This window comes from Oncorhynchus tshawytscha, linkage group LG13 (assembly GCF_018296145.1).
Source record: "Oncorhynchus tshawytscha isolate Ot180627B linkage group LG13, Otsh_v2.0, whole genome shotgun sequence".
In the NCBI taxonomy this organism is placed as follows: domain Eukaryota; kingdom Metazoa; phylum Chordata; class Actinopteri; order Salmoniformes; family Salmonidae; genus Oncorhynchus; species Oncorhynchus tshawytscha.
Window position 1 is genome coordinate 50,924,401 of NC_056441.1, and position 13,379 is coordinate 50,937,779.

The 13,379-nt window shown below is 46.2% G+C and overlaps 1 protein-coding gene across 3 annotated transcripts in view; it reads left to right on the forward strand.

Annotated features, from left to right (window-relative positions):
• Positions 1-13,379, forward strand: part of LOC112265084 (rho GTPase-activating protein 35) — a 93,030-nt gene that overhangs the window by 66,913 nt on the left and 12,738 nt on the right. For all 3 annotated transcript variants that reach the window (XM_042295876.1, XM_042295875.1, XM_024442124.2), the window contains exon 3: positions 3,730-3,868. In XM_042295876.1, coding sequence (XP_042151810.1) covers positions 3,730-3,868 — 139 coding nt within the window. The remainder of the gene's footprint in view (positions 1-3,729; positions 3,869-13,379) is intronic.

The window sequence follows — 13,379 nt, forward strand, 5'->3', positions numbered from 1 at the left end:
GCATTAACAAGAGTAAAAAAGAGATAATTATTTTACCGCCCCCTCTCCCCCCCTCCGCACTGTCTCTCTGTACAGCAGTTGTGTTTGATCTCAGATAATAGCATCCCTAGCTCGAACCCACTCACTCATCCCAAACGACAAACCTGTTACTGCTACAGCCCTAGTTGCAGTCCCATAGGCTGGCTAGTTCTTTTTTTAAACGTTCCCTTCGGTAAGTAGATCTGTGCAGAGTAAACCCAACAGGTTTATGACATGCCCTGTTCCCAGGTGGGTTGTCTTTCTAATCCGGAGAGTTCCCTGTTGCATCAGTGCATGAAGTCAGACCTGCCCGAAAAGCGTGATAGGGGGCAGTCTCACCGAATGAAGGGGAATAGAGAGTGATTGGCAGCTGAGTGGTCCAGCTGTGCGGCATGTTTTCAGTAGTGCTCTAGTGCTGCAGCAAAACATGCCCAGAGACTAGTGGGACATGCCCTGGGTTTATTTCCTCCTCCTCCTACACATTCTCCTTCCCTTCCTCATTCCCCGACTCCGCCTCTCTTTAACCTCCCTGCTGATGAAGAGGGATTGAGGGAACATCGGACTCAGACATGGGCGTCAGCCTCACTTTGCCCTCCCTCCCCTCTCTTGCACAATCTGCACGCTCCCTCTCCTCAGACACTCTGCAGTGAAACATTTGACCCAGCGCCGTCAGTCGTATCTGCCTGCCATAGTTCCCGTTCACACAGAAAGGCTGACATAAGTGCCACCTAAGTGGGAGCGAAGGCAGTGTATATGATTAGACTGGCTGGGGGAGAGACACAAACCACCCTGTCGCTGTGTGTCTGCCTGCCTGGCTGTGGGTGGGTGATAATTACCTTCGGTGTCAGGAGGGAGGACAGGCGATTTATGTTTTCACACACAGTGATGATGTCCCTTTACGCCATAAACTATATGAGTGTTTTATATATCCTGAATGATGCTCCGTAAACATCACACATCTAGAGAGAATTAGTTGGCGGAACCAGTATAGGGGGAACTTAATTTAACCACCCAAAACAAATAAAACAAAACTGCTTAATGGGACTAAGCTAGCTACTCCCCTTACTGCAGAGCACAGCCGTAGGGCTGATCTGGGGCCTGTGCCCCCGCTCCACTTACTTTAGAGTCTTTATTACTTAATGGGAGCCAAAACAAGGTCATCAGGTTCCCAGATCAGCTGTCTCTCTATTGATGATCACTATAGAACCAGCTGTAGCCTAGCGTGCCCTTAGGGCACCGCACATTTGGTTCATTATAATCAACAAAGAGTGTTCCTGTAAGTCTGACCTGAGGTCAGGGTGGAATCAGCCAGTCCTGTATCTGCCTGGCTGCCGTTAGGCCTCAGCAGTGAGTACACAGTGGAAGCTAACTAACCCATTTCTCCCTGTTCATATACACTCACCTCAGACTGTGTCTGGCTGACTTGAGGTCTCTCTCTATCTTGTTCTTTCTCTTCTCTCTCTATCTCTCTCGCTCTCTCCAACGAGGGGGTAAGAGAGCAATGCGCAATTGGCTAGAAAGGTGAAACTGTTCTCAAATCAGTTAACCTCTCTAGGGTACGTGGGATAGGCCGCCAGATTCAAACAACAGAAATCTCATAATTAAAATTCCTCAAACATAGATGTATTATACACCATTTTAAATATACACTTGTTGTTAATCCCACCACAGTGTCCGATTTCAAAAAGGCTTTACGACAAAAGCATACCATGCGATTATGTTAGGTCAGTACCTAGTCACAAAAAAACTGCCATTTTTACAGCAAAGAGAGGAGTCACAAAAAGCAGAAATAGAGATAAAAATGAATCACTAACCTTTGATGATCTTCATCAGATGGCACTCATAGGACTCCATGTTACACAATACATGTATGTTTTGTTCGATAAAGTTCATATTTATATCCAAAAATCTCTGTTTACATTGGCGCGTTATGATTTGCCTCCAAAACATCTGGTGAAAGTGCAGACAGCTACATCAATTTACAGAAATACTCATCAAAAATGTTGATGAAAATACAACTGTTATGCATGGAATTAAAGATATACTTCTCCTTAATGCAACCGCTGTGTCAGATTTCAAAAAAGCTTTACGGAAAAAGCACACCATGGAATAATCTGAGTACAGTGCTCAGAGACCAAGCAATACAGATACCGGCCATGTTATGGAGTCAACAAAAGTCAGAAATATCATTATAAATATTCACTTACCTTTGATGATCTTCATCAGAATGCACTCCCAGGAATCCCAGTTCCACAATAAATTGTTTGATAAAGTCTATCATTTATGTCCAAATACCTCCTTTTTGTTCACGCATTTAGTACAGTAATCCAAATGCGCAGTACAGTAATCCAAATGCGCAGGCACTAGGTCCAGACAAAGTCAAAACAGTTATATTACAGTTCGTAGAAATATGTCAAACTATGTATATAATCAATCTTTAGGATGTTGTTATCATAAATCTTCAATAATGTTTCGACCGGAGAATTTCTTTATCTTTAGAAATGAAAGGGAACGGAGCTAACTCTCACGGGCTCAATCAGCTCTTGTCTCTCCCACTTCACAGTAGAAGCCTGAAACAAGGTTCTAAAGACTGTTGACATCTAGTGGAAGCCTTAGAAAGTGCAATATGACCCCACAGACACTGTATATTGGATAGGCTAAGACTTGAAAAGCTACAAACCTCAGATTTCCCACTTCCTGGTTGGATTTTGGACAGTTTTAGAAACGTCATAGTGTTTTCTATCCAAATCTACTAATAATATACATATCCTAGCATCTGGGCCTGAGTAGCAGGCAGTTTACTCTGGGTGCGCGTTTCATCCGGACGTGAAAATACTGCCCCCTACCCCAAAGAAGTTAAACAAAAGGAGAGACAGTTTGCAAGGATGGGGCCTCATAAAACAAGAACAATAAGGCAGGCGTGAAAAGCAGAGTTTTGGGGTTGTGACTGCAGCCAGGGGAATATAGGGTGGTGGGCAGGGCGGTGGTGGTGGGTAAAGTAATGGAGTGGGGTAACTGGAGCAGATCGGCCGGACAAGGGCGGCTAGGCTCACTCAGAAGATCATGCTGCGCCGCTCTGCTCTGCTCTCTGCCTGACAGTCCTACGGCTCTCCAGCCCCAGTACCTAGCCAGCCGTGGAGCTTTGCCCCAGCTCTCAGCTCAGTCTGTCTGAAAGGCTTGAATGGCACCGAAGTAGCCGTAGTAGCTTACAAGATAGAATTGAATTCTGATAACAGCAGTAAGTTAGGGACCTCTTAGAAACTAAGAATGTTTTTCGGGTTGGGGTAATGCCCGGGGGATGCAGTGTCGTGGAAAGAGAGTATGACATGGGAGAGGAAAGAGAGTATGACAAGGGAGAGGAAAGAGAGTATGACAAGGGAGAGGAAAGAGAGTGCGGAGGATAAAGAAAACATAGAGAGGTGAAAAGTGGAACGGAGATGTGTATCACTCAGACAGCCCGAGACAGGAATGTATGATTCTTATCAGCTTAGGCCTTGAGAAGAGTCTGCTGCAAGGATGCGTATGTGGGTTGTGTTGTGATGGCTGATAGTCGATGCCCATGTTAAGAATGAAAGTATGGTGATGCGTGTGTTCAAATTGTGCCCATATCTATGGTCTAAAGATCAATCCATGTCTCGGATGGATAATGAACAGAAACGAAAATGCCGCTCTCCTCGTTCTCATCGATCTCTCCCTCCGCCCCTCTCTCAGAAACCGCGGCCCAAGCCCAGGCACTCCGTATCCAAAGTAGAAAGCAACTACTTTGGCGTGCCATTGGCCAACGTGGTGACACCTGACCGACCCATCCCGCTCTTCATCGACAAGTGCATCCGATATATTGAGGCAACAGGTAAGCTTACACGCATTACACAGTGGCTGCAATTGTTGTTCTGAGTGGATGCTATTGATTACTGAGACTGTGGAGAAGATCTATACAGGGGCATATAGAGGGAGTGGGTGGCACATCACTATTCAGGGAGCAAAGGTCACAAAACGTTTCTGACCTCAGTATCAGCAAGGTCTCGCTCTCTCTCTCTCACACTCTCTCGTTCTCTCCCTCTCTCTCGCAATCTCTCGCTCTCTCCCTCGCTCTCTCTCTCGCTCTCTCCCTCGCTCTCTCTCTCGCACTCTCTCGCTCTCTCCCTCTCTCTCGCTCTCTCCCTCTCTCTCGCTCTCTCCCTCTTTCTCTCGCACTCTCTCGCTCTCTCCCTCTTTCTCTCCCTCTCTCTCATACTCTCTCGCTCTCTCCCTCTTTCTCTCGCACTCTCTCGCTCTCTCTCTCTCTCCCTCTCTCTCGCTCTCTCTCTCTCTCTCTCGCTCGCACTCTCTCCCTCTCTCTCCCCTTTTCACAGTTTTCACTTTCAGCCAACATACCTCTACCTTTCCGTTATATTCCTCTCCCTCTCCTATGAATCCCCAGTCAGAAATTTATCAGTAGTTTCTGGGGGGACTGTGGTTCTCTCCGGAGGAAGCTTCTGATGTTTTCTCTAAGTCAGAGCTGTGCCTGTGATAAGAGAGCTGGATGTCTCTCTCTGTTGGAGTTGTTCTGCTGCTCGTGTTTGCCTGTGGCGCTGTAGGTGGCCTTCGTGACAGTCAGCAGCGGCCCTGGTCAAAAGTAGTGAACTATATAGGGAATAGGTTACCATTTGAGAAGCAGCCTCTGTGTTGTGTTGGACACCTCCTAATAACAGTGCTCGTGGTGCTGTGTGGTCTGCATTAGTTCTGTACAAGGGAGAGTTTTATGCAGTGCTTCTGGGTTAGTGTGTGCTTGCGTAGGTGCGCGTGCGCGTGCACGTTGATGTGTGAGAGAGTTTGAAAGGGTGTGTTTGTGTGTGTGTGGAGCAGGTTGACTGTCTCTCTGTTGACTGTCTCTCTGTGTGTGTGTGTATCTCCCTCCCTCTGTGTGTGTGTCTCTCTCTCTCTCTGTCTCCCTGTGGAACGGGGTGCACAGATGGGCCTGGGCTCAGTTAACCCTGTTGCCACGCTCTGCCCTAATGGTCCTCATGCTACCCCTGCCCTGGGCCCACAAAGGGCACGTTGCTCAGCCTAACACCAGCTGTTACTCAAGCACCGTAGGGGACTAGTGTGTGTGTGTGTGTGTGTGCGTGCGTGCGTGCGTGTGTGTGTGTGTGTGTGCGTGCGTGTGTGTGTCTCGGGAAGGTGGTTGAAGTGACAGGTCTGAATGCACAGGGACATTATTACATGAAACACCTTTGATACTCAAGCAGGGGAAATGATTCCATGAAGCAAATGAGAGCATTCGGTGTAGAATGCACAGCGGGGATCACGGCATTCTGCGTGTTGTTGTGTTTGTGTGTGGATGCCAAAGCAATGACATGCCTTGGCATTTTTGGCAGTGCATTCCTGGGCAAGCTCTTGTCTGATTAAACCATTCCCACACACGGATTACAGTCAGACGCATCTGTGCTGCTGTATCTGGGTAAAGGGAGCAGAGATACGCATTTGAGTCGGGGCACCAGTGAGGCTCTCGCTGCCACCCTTGCCCACCTGAGTGCATTTAGCTACCACAAGGGGCATCGTGTAGTGGGACACACACACCACCTCCTTGGTTTCTCTCCTGCCTGCCTCCCTCTCTTCTCCACTAATCCACCGTTTCCTCTCCTCTCTTCCCCTGCAGATTCCCTCGTGTCCTCCTTTGGCCCTCTCTCCATTTAGTCTCTTTCTTTCACCACTCCTGTCCTCATCTGCTTAGTTTTCCTATACCCCTGTCTCTTTTCCTTGCCCCCTCTGCCTCTCTACCTCTGCCTCTCTGCCTCTGTCTCGCTCTGCCTTTCTCTGTCTCGCTCTGCCTTTCGCTGTCTCGCTCTGCCCTCCTCTGCCTCCAGGTCCTTTCTCTGCCTGTCTCGCCCTGCCTCTCTCTCGCCCTGCCACTCTCTGTCTCTCTGTCTCTCTGTCTCTCTGTCTCTCTGTCTGTCTGTCTGTCTGTCTGTCTGTCTGTCTGTCTGTCAGACAGACAGACAGACAGACAGTCTCTCTCTCTCTCAGACTCTCTCTCTCTCGCTCGCTCTCTCTGTCTGAGTTCAGATGCAGTGGGGTAGTGGTAATCCTCTGTCCTATAGCTCCCTCCTTCAGATCGATATCACATAGCAGGAAATGAGATCAACCTTTGGGTTCAGCTATTTCTCTGTGTGCACCGGGAGGGAGAAGGAACCCACTGCAGCAACACAACACACATCCCTTCGCCACATCCTCTGATTACACTCTCACCATGGAATGAGTGCACAAACACAAATAAATAAAGGCATGCACAAAAATATGCACACGTGTGCAACCGCTCTCAGATGGCAACACACCCAAATGCTTTACATGAGTAGCACTAGAAACACTTGTCAATGTTAAACACACTCACACACTGACATGCACACTCCGACTCAAACTTTAATGTGCCGTCCAGTTTTATAAGTCACGGAGGCTATTTTTGTTCATTACGGCATCCTGACTTTCAATGGTGTTAGTCTCCAGAGCTTACGTACCAACATGCTCACTAAAATGATCTACAGTGTGTACTGTAATATTATTGCTGTAAAATGAACTTAGTCAGGGGTCAAATGTGCGTTTGTGTGTGCGTGGGTCTGCGCGTGTCTCGCTGTGTGTGAGTGTACGTGTGCCTGTGTCTTTCTTGTTCCCCCTGCTTTTTGTTGAGTATGACAGAGGAGAGGCAGAGGACTCTCCTATGACTGTAACTCTAAAGGTGTCCAGGGCGTTCGGGGGATAAGTGGCGTTATGGAGCAGACCGACATCCTTCCCCTCTCCCTCACCCTATACCAAAAATACATACCCACCCTACTGTTGTCTGAGCAGCCTACTGTTGTCTGCAGTCCTATACACAGCCTCTCTTATCCTTCGTCCACCCCCCTCTCAATGTCTGTGTAAGGGCGCTCTCTCCACCCCCACTCGTCCTCCACCAGTCTCTCCCTCTGTCCTCCCTCTCGTTACCCACATCCCTCTCACACTTTTGCCACTGCTATTCTCTTTCCATCCGTCTTCCCCTTTTTGAACGTCTTCCCTTTTGCGCTCCCACTCCTTTTCCTCTGGTCTTACTTTCTCTCTCTTCCACCGTCTCTTTCTCTCTCTCTCTCTGTCTCTCTCTCTCTCTCTCTCACTGTCTCTCTCCCTCTCTCTCTCTCTCTCTCACTGTCTCTCTCCCCCTCTCTCTCTCTCTCTCTCACCGTCTCTCTCTCTCTCTCTCTCTCTCTCTCTGTCTCTCTCTCTCTCTCTCTCTCACTGTCTCTCTCCCTCTCTCTCTCTCTCTCTCTCTCTCTCACTGTCTCTCTCTCTCTCTCTCTCTCACTGTCTCTCTCCCTCTCTCTCTCTTCCACCGTCTCTCTCTCTCTCTCTCTATCACTGTCTCTTTCTCTCTCTCTCTCTCTCTCTCATTGTCTCTTTCTCTCTCTCTATCACTGTCTCTTTCTCTCTCTCTCTCTCTCTCATTGTCTCTTTCTCTCTCTCTCTCTCTCTCTCTCCCTCTCTCTCTATCACCGTCTCTTTCTCTCTCTCTCTCTCTCTCTCTCTCTCTCTCTCTCTCTCTCTCTCTCTCTCCCTCTCTCTCCATCCCTTCCTCAAGTCTCCATACGGAGTAGTGCTTCTGTTGGCACTCGGTGAGTTCTGTGTTCTCCTTGTGGGTATTGAGATGGAGAATGTGTGTTAGCCTGCGTGGGCACGTCTCCTCGTTCTAGCGGGCTCCACAGTGACGTAAAGGGCAGCAGCCAGTGATGGCGTGTCGCCGTGGTGGCCTGTGAAAACGGCTGCTTGTTGCCGGTGGCGACGGGGCCCTGAGACACACCCCACATCTGGGCTGAGGATCAGTCTGACCCTTGTCCGAGACGCTGTGTCATCGCGCCTCCAGAAGCCAATGCCGGAGCCAACTGCCCCTCTCTCTTTCTCTCTCTCTCTGTCTCTCTCTCTCGTCCGTCCGTCCGTCTGTCTGTGGAGTGAGTGTTTTTGCTTTTCACAGCAGTTGTCATGAATTGTAACGATGAATGAGTGTTGGGAAGCGAGAGAGAGCTGTTCACACATGTTTAGTGCTTATCATGGATGTATGTGTTTGGGACGTTACTTGATGGTGTCGATGTTATACTGTAGATGGAAGAGAAATGGGTGAGACGAGGGGAAGGAAATGTAATGCGAATTTAATATTGTCATGATTATGTGGTAAGATGGGATAGTCCTGTAGAAGCAAGAGATGATCGCTCAGACAGGATGTAGGTTACCCGTACACAGGAAGTGCTCGTGTTTGGTTTGACCCCGGTCGCTGCAGATGAAAGGAAACCTCAGAACAAAGAAGGTGATGGAAGTTAACCTCTACATCACGCTCTCTGACCTCTGCATTTTGACTGCCATCCTCCCCCATGTCTATATCTCTCTCCCCCTCCCTCCCCTGTCCTTGTTGCCCCACTCTGGCTCTGTATGGTACGAGCGTGAAGGTAGCATGCCAGAGTAGGGCTGTGGCGGTCATTACATTTTGTCAGCCGGTGATTGTCATGCCTACACCATAACAATAAATCCGTGATTTATTTTAGGCAGGTCTAAAAACAAACAAAAAACATGATATGAAGGAGGACAGAATATTCTGAGTCGTCTTTGTTATGCCCTGATCTGGTTATGCCATATGGCTGTGAGCTATACTAGTTGATTTAGCAGACAAGATGTGCCTATAATTTCCAAGGGCATTATTTTAGAGTAAGAAGAATACATTTGAACATAGCTGAATAAAATGTCAATGATGTTTTTCAGAAACGATTTGGGTAGATGGGAGTGCGCTCATGCGACTATCCCGTGTTGAGCGGTTCACAAAGAAACAGGTCCTTCTATATGCTTAGTTTAGATATTTATGCAGCTTTAGTTGTGATACAAACATTAGGCTACATGTTTTGACTTGTAATACATTATAAAGTTGCATGAGAGACATGGGCTCTGCTCTGATTCTTGCACAGGCTGCACACACTTCATCAGTCTCTCATTCACAATTTGACAAGCACGTCATAGTATTCTCACCCGTCAAACTATTCTCAGTTCAATCTAGTCTTTACATATAACCTACCAATGTATCAAATTAAATGTATTTGTAAAGCCCTTTTAAATCACAAAATGCTTATACAGAAACCCAGCGTTAAACCATGAAGAGCAAGCAATGCAGATGTAGAAAAACGGTGGCTAGGAAAAACTCCCTAGAAAGGCAGGGACCTAGGAAGAAGCCTAGAGAGGAACCAGACTCTGAGGGGTGGCCAGTCCTTTCCTGGCTGTTGCGGGTGGAGATTATAAGAGTACATGGCCATTAAGGCCAGATCATTCTTCAAGATTTGTTCAAACGTTCATAGATGACCAGCAGGGTCAAATAATAATCACAGTGGTTGTAGGTCAGGTCAGTACCTCAGGATTAAATGTCAGTTGGCTTTTCATAGCCAAACATTCAAAGGTCGAAACAGCAGGGGAGGAAGAGGAGGAGAGAGTCGAAAAACAGCAGGTCCGGGATAAAGGTAGAACGTTTGGTGAACAGGTCAGGGATCCATAGCCACAGGCAGAACATTTGAAACTGGAGCAGCAGCACATCCAGGCGGACGGGACTGGAGACTGGCATGGCCAGGAGTCGTCAGACTAGGTAGTCCTGAGGCATGGTCCTAGGGCTCAGGTCCTCCGGGAGGGGGGAGAAAGAGATGAGAGAATTAGAAGGAGCATACTTAAGTTCATACCAGTCACTAGATAAGACAAGGTAATTAGACCAGAGAGGACAGACTGACCCTAGCCCCCCTGCACAGACTATTGCAGCATAGATACTGAGACCGGGGGGTTCGGGAGGCACTGTGGCTCTGTCCGACGCTACGCCCGGACAGAGGGAGGTGTATACCAAACATTAGGAACACTTGCCCCCAAGAACTGCCTCAATTTGCCAGGGCATTGACTCTGCAAGGTGTGGAAAGAATTCCACAGGGATGCTGGCCCATGTTGACTCCATTGCTTCCCACAGTCGTATCAAGTTTGCTGGATGTCCTTTGGGCGGTGGACCATTCTTGATACCCACTAGAAACTGTTGACGGTGAAAAATCCAACAGCGTTGCAGTTCTTGACACAAACTGGCTGTTGGCGGTCACAATTCATGAAGGCAGTCAAATTCACGGTAATTAGGCTTCTCCAAGTTCTGATGCTGCTGCTTGTCATTAGTATCCTACCAAACTTGCTAACTGCCTGGTACTCATCACTCTAATGTCCCTCTAATCACTATGACGTCAATGCAAATGCATTTGAAAATCTAATCAAACACTGCATGAGAGCCCATGTTGCGCAACATTTATGTAGGCTATGCACTTGCGAGTGAAAACAGAGTGATAGCGACTAATAAAAAGAGGATTCCATCAGCTTTCTATAGGCTAGGCCTACTATACTTATTTCTCAACTTTCCTAATATTAAGCACATTGCTTATATTTACAACAGGAGTATAGCTTACCTGGCTGGCATGAAAATGAACCACGGGGAAAAGCGTCCTCCATTTGCTATTTCAGTGCATAGATGACATGTTTCTATACAGGTGCATGATAATGGTCCATTTTAAATCAAAACAAATGTCACACATATATTATTTAGTATATGTAAAGAGAAGATTAAATCAAGAATAGTCTGATGGGTGACAATGTTAGCCTGTCACTTGTGAATGATACATTATCACTTGTGAATGATACATTATCACTTGTGAATTATGCCCAGCATAAGAAACTATGCCTTTTTTTTGCTGCGACTTGTTCAAATCGTAGTCGCACTCCTCATGTAGCCTAGCCCATAGGCCAATGTTTTAATAAGGTTTGTATCATAAATAAAGTGGCCAAATAACTTCTTTAAACTTCTTAGGGATCAAATCCCGTTAACGGGATCGATTTGACAGCATCCGGTGAAATGGCAGAGCGGCAAATTCAAATGAAATGATTAGAAATATTTAACTTTCATACAATCACAAGTGCAATACACCAAATTAGTTTCAACTCACGCAACATGACTACAACATACAGTGCCTTGCGAAAGTATTCGGCCCCCTTGAACTTTGCGACCTTTTGCCACATTTCAGGCTTCAAACATAAAGATATAAAACTGTATTTTTTTGTGAAGAATCAACAACAAGTGGGACACAATCATGAAGTGGAACGACATTTATTGGATATTTCAAACTTTTTTAACAAATCAAAAACTGAAAAATTGGGCGTGCAAAATTATTCAGCCCCCTTAAGTTAAAACTTTGTAGCGCCACCTTTTGCTGCGATTACAGCTGTAAGTCGCTTGGGGTATGTCTCTATCAGTTTTGCACATCGAGAGACTGAATTTTTTCCCATTCCTCCTTGCAAAACAGCTCGAGCTCAGTGAGGTTGGATGGAGAGCATTTGTGAACAGCAGTTTTCAGTTCTTTCCACAGATTCTCGATTGGATTCAGGTCTGGACTTTGACTTGGCCATTCTAACACCTGGATATGTTTATTTTTTAACCATTCCATTGTAGATTTTGCTTTATGTTTTGGATCATTGTCTTGTTGGAAGACAAATCTCCGTCCCAGTCTCAGGTCTTTTGCAGACTCCATCAGGTTTTCTTCCAGAATGGTCCTGTATTTGGCTCCATCCATCTTCCCATCAATTTTAACCATCTTCACTGTCCCTGCTGAAGAAAAGCAGGCCCAAACCATGATGCTGCCACCATCATGTTTGACAGTGGGGATGGTGTGGTCAGGGTGATTGAGCTGTGTTGCTTTTACGCCAAACATAACGTTTTGCATTGTTGCCAAAAAGTTCAATTTTGGTTTCATCTGACCAGAGCACCTTCTTCCACATGTTTGGTGTGTCTCCCAGGTGGCTTGTGGCAAACTTTAAACAACACTTTTTACGGATATCTTTAAGAAATGGCTTTCTTCTTGCCACTTCCATAAAGGCCACTTCCATTTGTGCAATATACGACTGATTGTTGTCCTATGGACAGAGTCTCCCACCCCAGCTGTAGATCTCTGCAGTTCATCCAGAGTGATCATGGGCCTCTTGGCTGCATCTCTGATCAGTCTTCTCCTTGTATGAGCTGAAAGTTTAGAGGGACGGCCAGGTCTTGGTAGATTTGCAGTGGTCTGATACTCCTTCCATTTCAATATTATCGCTTGCACAGTGCTCCTTGGGATGTTTAAAGCTTGGGAAATCTTTTTGTATCCAAATCCGGCTTTGAACTTCTTCACAACAGTATCTCGGACCTGCCTGGTGTGTTCCTTGTTCTTCATGATGCTCTCTGCGCTTTTAACGGACCTCTGAGACTATCACAGTGCAGGTGCATTTATACGGAGACTTGATTACACACAGGTGGATTGTATTTATCATCTTTAGTCATTTAGGTCAACATTGGATCATTCAGAGATCCTCACTGAACTTCTGGAGAGAGTTTGCTGCACTGAAAGTAAAGGGGCTGAATAATTTTGCACGCCCAATTTTTCAGTTTTTGATTTGTTAAAAAAGTTTGAAATATCCAATAAATGTCGTTCCACTTCATGATTGTGTCCCACTTGTTGTTGATTCTTCACAAAAAAATACAGTTTTATATCTTTATGTTTGAAGCCTGAAATGTGGCAAAAGGTCACAAAGTTCAAGGGGGCCTAATACTTTCGCAAGGCACTGTATCTAATAAGTTACCTGTAATCTTTGTCCAAACAACGCTTTTCATCCGGACATGAAAATACCGCCCCCTAGCCTAAAGAGGTTTTAAAATGAAGCACATTAATCCGCTTTACAAGGGGCGTAGAGCCTAATTGGCATATATAAGCAGCACGTGAGTTTCAAGTTTCGGACATTTTCACCATGAAAATGCATGCATAATTTGCGGTCACTTTTGATAATGGTGTTTTCCACTAATGGAACATTTGCGCTTATCGTCTACTACCATGTGTGCATTGCTGGGCTTATAATGTGAATTAATAGCCTAATAGTTTATCAACATTTTAAACTAAACATTCTGATCTGTTGCGTCAGCCACATTGCCTAAAATAGTTTTGTTGATGCTAGGTGGTTGTATTAATTTGAGATCTATCACGCCCCAGACTGTTTGGAATATTTATTTCTCACACAGAACAGAATAGGGACTTTTGTACTATGGGGGATAGTAGATTGACATAAGCTAGTGCTTTTGCTTTTCGTTAGGCCTACTCATCTTGTTGGCTGACGAAAAGTACATGTGGACAGTTCATCCAATATCTTCAATACGCACCTCGGAATTGGATAAGGACGCGCGCAGTTGCGTCCCCCGATGTGTCTGTCTTAACTTGTAGCCGGTGAGAAAGACTTGATCACGTGACGGAGAGCCGTGGGAGTGAGAGATGCTTCGGATTGTGCAG